Source organism: Cryptomeria japonica, chromosome 7, assembly GCF_030272615.1.
Source record: "Cryptomeria japonica chromosome 7, Sugi_1.0, whole genome shotgun sequence".
NCBI lineage: Eukaryota > Viridiplantae > Streptophyta > Pinopsida > Cupressales > Cupressaceae > Cryptomeria > Cryptomeria japonica.
This window is the reverse complement of record NC_081411.1, coordinates 780,667,906-780,675,157: the sequence shown is the minus strand read 5'-3', so window position 1 is coordinate 780,675,157 and position 7,252 is coordinate 780,667,906. Positions and strand designations below refer to the sequence as shown.

The 7,252-nt window shown below is 28.3% G+C and overlaps 1 protein-coding gene across 1 annotated transcript; it reads left to right on the top strand.

The window, feature by feature from the left end:
- Nucleotides 1-2,507: 2,507 nt before the first annotated feature.
- LOC131068963 (longifolene synthase) lies at nt 2,508-6,662 on the top strand. The gene is made up of 9 exons (XM_058004256.2): nt 2,508-2,730; nt 2,819-3,003; nt 3,221-3,336; nt 3,569-3,813; nt 3,919-4,010; nt 4,111-4,200; nt 4,545-4,902; nt 5,902-6,153; nt 6,253-6,662. The coding sequence occupies exons 1-9, from the start codon at nt 2,629-2,631 to the stop codon at nt 6,547-6,549; spliced, it is 1,737 nt and encodes a 578-aa protein (XP_057860239.1). The 5' UTR covers nt 2,508-2,628; the 3' UTR covers nt 6,550-6,662.
- The last annotated feature ends 590 nt before the right edge of the window (nt 6,663-7,252 follow it).

Below are 7,252 nucleotides of genomic sequence, written 5' to 3'. Positions count from 1 at the left end.
AACATAACTTTATGACATACTAATAAACCCCAAAAATATGCACAAAATAAATCATTTTACACAAGAGTCCTATTTGTTGGCAGTGGGGACTCACTTGAATTGATGATATATAACCCATACATCCCATCAAAGATTCTTACATGTTTTCCGTATGTGAAAATTTATACTAACATCAATTTCTATCCACAACTCCAACTATTTCTAAACTATATAGCCACAATGATAGAGTATTCATACCCAAGATCATATTTAATTCTAAAATAAAGACATAGGTATTCTAATAAAGGAGTTATCATCTATGATGAGTTCATGGTTGACATCATGATAAGTGTGGGTCATTTTGAGGAAAAGATTTTATTTATTTTACAAATTACTTTCTTGAGATGAAATGGGATGTTGGAATTTATGCCTTATTTGGTGCTATAAAGTGATGGTCATATTATAATTTTATATATTAGTGATTTTCCATATATTATACTATAGCTTGAGCCATATTTTATCTATTAATGCACGGACAATACTAATTAGATTTGGTAGATCAAAGGATAAAAGTACTCTTTTCTATGAAAGTAATGCCATCCAAAAATTGTGTTGTATCCTAAAGGCTATGGCTTGTCATTCTAAAAAGAATTCATGTGCTATTTATTTTAAATATCTAATTTGACTGAAATAAAATTATTATGTTTAGATCTTATAGATCATTTTTTTATTGTTTATGTAATATATTACAAAATAATTTATCAATAAGTAATCACAATGACATAAATTATTTTTTACCCTGCTAGTCTTTTAGGTACAAAGATTTATTAGATTTATTGATAACAAATAAATAAGAAGTGCTCAATCAAAATAAAAAAAATAAATGATTAAAATAAAACAAGAAAAATGAGTTCTATGACCATGCCATTGACATAAATTGGACAACAACTGATCATTAATTTTATCAACCAAATCTTCTACACAATCAATGTAAATTCTACAATTATCTCTATGAGTAATGGACGTCAATTAGAATCTTCTACCACAAGAGTAGATCACACTTCTAGAATAAGTGTTAGGTCTTGGCTACCCAAAGTCACAACTGATCATTAATTTTATCAACCAAATCTTCTACACAATCAATGTAAATTCTACAATTATCTCTATGAGTAATGGAAGTCAAAGAGAATCTTCTACCACAAGAGTGGATCACACTTCTAGAATAAGTGTTAGGTCTTGGCTACCCAAAGTCATAACTGATCATTAATTTAATCAACCAAATCTTCTACACAATCAATGTAAATTCTACAATTACCTCTATGAGTAATAGAAGTCAAAGAGAATCTTCTACCACAAGAGTGGATCACAATTCTAAAATAAGTGTTAGGTCTTGGCTACCCAAAGTCATGATTTTGAAGAATAAAATAAACTAACATAATTATGAGTTGGAAACTCTCCATTCTTAATACAGAACACAATGTAATATATTCTTATATTAAAAAAAGATTGTTGACATTTTTCAATATACAAAAAAATATTTAAAAATATGATAATGTAAATATGATTATATAGTCATATTTAGATGCTTTTTATTGTAAAATATAATTTAAATGTTTAAAAAGACTATCACATAATTTCTTTTAATAGATTATCAGAATTTACATGAAATTTGAATAACACACCAAAAAATAAAAAAATAAAAAATTACTGAACATCATATTTAAAGCATAGGACATTATAGAGAAAAATGTTATCTCAAATTCTTGAGCCAGTGAAATCCGTCAACCTAATTCAATAACAAGGGGGCCCTCCTCCTCTGTGGGGCTTTCTTTGTTTTTGTTCCACACTACTTCTTGTAACTTTTCTTTCACGCGGTCTTTTTGGCCTTCCGATTGACAGCGTAAAAAAAGCCACTCACTTTATGCTCTTCCGATTGTCTTTTTGTCATTCTTTATTGAATCATAAACTTTTCCTTTTACTTCCCTATCAGACTCACATGTTGACAATGAGGGATTTAATTTAGTCTCCTAAGTAGTTGGGATTTAATCTAGTCTCCTAAGTAGTCGGTAGTCAATTGAACCAAAAGTGAATGAATAAAAAAAAATTTGTGATTAATGTCTTTCTCACCAAAATTATAAATTGTTAAAAGTGGACTCTCCTCTTCCTTTGTGATCAAATATTTCAACTATCCACCATTCCATTAATGAAATCTTCAGACATATGTCAACTGCACAAACAGTAAACGGATACAAACAATGTAGAGCAAGTGCCGACCGTACATTTTACAAACAATGTAAGGACACTAACCACAATCAATTACTTGCAGAGTAAATGGGTGCAAAGTTTCACGTGGTTTTTTTGTGTTTTTTTTCCGTCACTAGTCAATACAAAATGTTTCACATTTTCTTTCCGATTGGCATAAAAGTTTAACGTTATCTTTTTGTTTTTTTCGTCACTAGTCAATACAAAATGTTTCACATTTTCTTTCCGATTGGCATAAAAGTTCAACGTTATCCTTCCCAGACACAAGTTTCACGTGGTCTTTTCTAATGAATACTATAAATAGCGTTGTAAGCCGAAGACCTAGTGTATCAATTCCTATGTTCCAGGAAAAGTATTAAGCCTCAGTATTTTTAGCCTGCTTCGGCAATGGCCAGTTTGAAGGGAGACGACAATTCTTCTTCTATTCCAGATAGATCTCTCAATCTCTGGGATGATGATTTTGTCCAATCTATGGAAACACCATATGGGGTAAGTAACTTCTTTTCTATTCTCACCAAAGCTTTCCTTTCTAGATTCTTCTGCTACTTTTCTTCCTTGCTGACTCTGCATTTTTCAGGGATCTGAATGCCGAGAACGTCTGGAAACTCTGGTGAAAGAAGTGAAAATCTTGTTAAAAGAAATGAAGACTGGATTAGACGGCGATCTGATCGAGCGGCTTGAGATGGTTGACACATTGCAATGCCTCGGAATAGATCGATATTTTCAGGCTGAGATAAAAGCAGCTCTTGATTATGTTTACGGGTTTGTTAAATTTTTCTTTTAACATTTGGGTTGCTAACATAATATATAAATTATGATGGAAATTGTAACGTATACCCGATTGTCAGTGTTAGATTTTCTATTCAGGTGATAAATATCTTTTGATGTTACACAGCTCACTTGTGATAGAAATAGTTTTGCAGTGGATTTTGCATGATTGAATACATTAACAGAAACGTTTGGTTTATAATGGATGCAGATGTTGGGATGGAAGTGTGGGTATAGGATTAGGATTTGGAAGTGTTACGAAGAATTTGAATGCTACAGCTTTAGGACTTAGACTTCTCAGGCTTCATCGTTATGATGTATCTGCAGGTACTCAAATAGCGTAATCATTTGGAAGTGTTACGAAGAATTTGAATGTTACAACCATCACATAACGTATATTGATTTTTTATTTTTTAAAAATATTTGTACTGAATCCAATAACTCAATATACTTTTAAAATGTTCTCTCTTTCATTATCTACCTTAATTATTTCTTTATTGTGTTCTTGTACATACATACAGACAATTAATGATTTGTTTATGTGTTCTATTGTCGGAAGATGTGTTGGAGAATTTCAAAGACAAAAGTCGACAGTTCTTTTTCTGGGAAGGAAATAATGATAATAATGAGAACATCATTGTAGAGGAATGTGGAATGCGAAGTATTCTCAATCTCTTTAGAGCTTCAAGTGTGGCATTTCCAAGAGAAAAAGTTATGGAAGAAGCTAAAATATTTAGCACAACATATCTTAGGCAAATATTACAAAAACTTGAAAATACATATAAGAAAAGTTTTCTGAAAGAGGTAATAATTTTTCAATTTTTTTAAAAAATGAATTATTATATTAAGAATGTTCTTAAAACACCCGTTAGTAGATATTTATTAAATTTTATCATTTCAATTTTATAGGTGGAATATGCACTCTTGTATGAATGGACTCGTACCTTTTCTAGATGGGAGGCAGTGAATTTCATTGAAATATATGAAGAGGACAATTTGAAGTAAAAGTTACAAATATTATTATCAATGTTTTTTCCAACTTTTCAATTAAAAATAGATTTTAAACTTCTTTAAGCTAATTAAAGGATTTTCATTTTTCAGGTTAAAGGATAGCAAGATTATCGAATTGGCAAAATTAGATTTCAATATATTACAATTTGTGTACAAGATGGAGATGAAAAAAGTCTCTAGGTAATTATCACTATCAAAAAAATTAAATAATGATTTTGTTTTTAAGTGATATATTTAAATAATATCAAAACAACAAAAACAATTAATAATGAAAATTTTATAAATATTTATGCAATTATTTAATGTTTGATCTAATCATAAATTAAATGGTTAATTGTTTTGTTGATATATTTAAATAGATTCAACCAAGATTTATCATGCATTCAGAACTATTAATTAAAAACATTTGTATTCTTTTTAAGAACATGGATATAGTTAAAAGAAAAAAATCATTATTTTGAACCTATCAATTTTGGAATTAATTACTAAAAAGAAGGTAATAATTTGATTTATTTTTATGGCAGTTGGTGGGCAGAGTGTGGTATCATGAAATTGATTTCAATCAGACAACGTCCAATGGAATATTATTTGTTAGGACTTAGTGCTACAGATGAAGAGGAATTTTATAGTAGTAGAATGGCTTTTACCAAATCAACAACACTTCTTTCTTTAATGGACGATCTTCTTGATGATTACTTAACATTTGAGCAAGTTGAACTTGTTGTTAAGGCTATTACTCAAGGTTGGGATATTTCTATTGTACAAGATATTCCAACTGATTTCAAGAGAATTATAGAATTTATTTTTCAAACAGTACATGAATTGGCAAATGAGGCAACTGAAAAGCAAGGACGTGACATGATGCCATTTATTACAAAAGCAGTAAGTATACTTTTCTAAAATATGAGTTTTTTATTTTCTTCTTTTTTTTCAAATAAAATATTATATGATATATAGTAATAATTAAAATATACCTTAGATTCAACATTAATAAGGGAAAAAAAAACTCGTGCTATTTTAGTCTAGAATTCTTTTGTTTTATGAATATGTTTTAATTTTAATTTTAAAACTATTTCATTTTATCTTTAAAGTTAGTGTTGGTAATGTATTTTTTCCAATTTTATATGTAACTTTTAAATATATTTTAAAAAAAATTACATTTATTATTTTAATTAAAAAATAAAATTACACATGAATTTTTTACTTTAAAATATGGTACATGCTATACACTTATATCTAACTTTTAAATGTTTCATTTATAAACATTGTGTTATTTTAAAATTTTGAGGTCTTTATATTTAAAAATAAATATTTGTTCTAAATAATTTTTATTTCAAAGTCATTTCATGAATTACTTCATCCCACCACCAATCTAGGTCACATCTCTTGACTTAATTTCAAAGTGTATTTTGGAAGTCTACATTATAGCTAGTTAGAAAAATAAATGACAATAACAATTAGGATTTTGCAACACCATACAATACCTATCCTTAAAAAGATGCGGTATTTGAGATAATGTATTGAAATAATACTCATGTTGCATGACTATGAACTATTGTATAATTGAATATTCGATTATAGAACCTAATATCAATATTAGTATAGATGTCTTATTTTATTTATTCGAGTTATTTTACTTTAATATAATATTAATTTCTTTTAGTTTATTTTGTTTGAATTTCTTTTTTTTTTTATAATACTTGAAAATTTCAATTTCTCTAAGAAAGTGAAATTAAAGTACACTAAGCATGTAAAAGGTATAAGAGATATTATTTTGTTTGACAAATTTATTGTGACTACTTTTTAAGATCAAATAAAATATATAAATTATGAAATAAAATTTGGAGATTGAATTATTAATTCAAGTATCTTATGATTTAGTGGGCAGATTATGCTGAAGCTAGTTTACAACAAGCACGTTGGAACATTAGTAAACATGCTCCAACCTATAATGAGTACTTGAAGATTGCAGCAACAACTGCAGCGATTGGACCACTATTGTTGCACCCCATTCTCTTGGCAGCCCAACATTTAGAAGACAACACTATTCAGAAGACATTTAATAATCAATGTAGATTCTATGAGCTCATATGGTTGTGTACACGTTTAATTGATGATGTTCATGATTACCAGGTTTTACTCTCTCTTTTTTAAATTTGTGACTAGTTCCAAAATCACATGATATTATACTTACAATATTAGCGTATTAACATATTTCTTATGGTAATGAAGGATGATAAACTCCATGGACAGACAAGCTCAGCAATTTCCTGTTATATGATAGATCATCCTGAATCTTCAGAAGAAGAGGCATTAAATGACATCAACTATATGGTTGACCAATTACTTAAAGAATTAACATGGGAATTTCTAAATCAAGAAAGTTCTTTGCTTGATTGGGAAAAGATATGCTTCAACCTCAACAAAGGGTTGCAATGTTTCTATGTATATGGAGATGGATTTTCAAATCATGACAAAGGAAACAAGCAACGGATAGAGAAAATTCTTGTTGATCCAATAAAAATATAGAAAGGTAGAGATTTTATTATCCAAAAGCTAAAATCCTACTATATAATATTTATTTGGTATGTATTCCTATTAAAATTATATAATATATTTATAGAGGGTGTCGTTCTTTTCCATTGTAGCAATTTTTTTTGTTCTTACTAGACAAGTCTATAAATTGATTTTTTATTGGTACTACACCATCTATATATTGATTTTCAACTTGAGTAACAATATATAATTTTTATTTGAAGAAATATCCCACTAACAAGTCTTCTTATTTTCAAGTTAGAGTGTTACATAAGAAGTCACAAAGCCTTGATTCAAAATAGAATGTAATCTATTTGACTCCTACTCTACTTTTTCTATGACTGGTTTTGTTACAATTTCAATTTTTGATGGTTTGTGTTTCAGAACTGTAATGGGTTGTGGCCCTTCCCCACATATTTTAGTACAAAAAAATTCTATGTAAATCAGTTTATTGATATTAATGTTCATTTTTAATAATTGGAATATAGTTCTTCATCAAATCACCCTTAAAATGGACTAAAGGAAGATATGAAATGCTATTAAATAAAAAAAACAACAACTTATAAACTGATTTCAAATAAATAAGTGATATATGTTAGAAACACGGTATACTCAATGCAAGGTTAACTTTTTTGTTGTTTGTCCAATAAAAATCTAATAATTGATATGTTTGAATCTAGTTCTCTAGCTCTAACTA

Coding starts and splice junctions, on each gene's coding strand:
- LOC131068963 (XM_058004256.2), top strand. CDS start 2,629: ATGGCCAGTTTGAAGGGAGACGACAATTCTTCTTCTATTCCAGATAGA. Junction 4,011..4,110: donor TATGAAGAGGACAATTTGAA/GTAAAAGTTACA, acceptor TTCATTTTTCAG/GTTAAAGGATAGCAAGATTA. Junction 4,201..4,544: donor GAGATGAAAAAAGTCTCTAG/GTAATTATCACT, acceptor TTTTTATGGCAG/TTGGTGGGCAGAGTGTGGTA.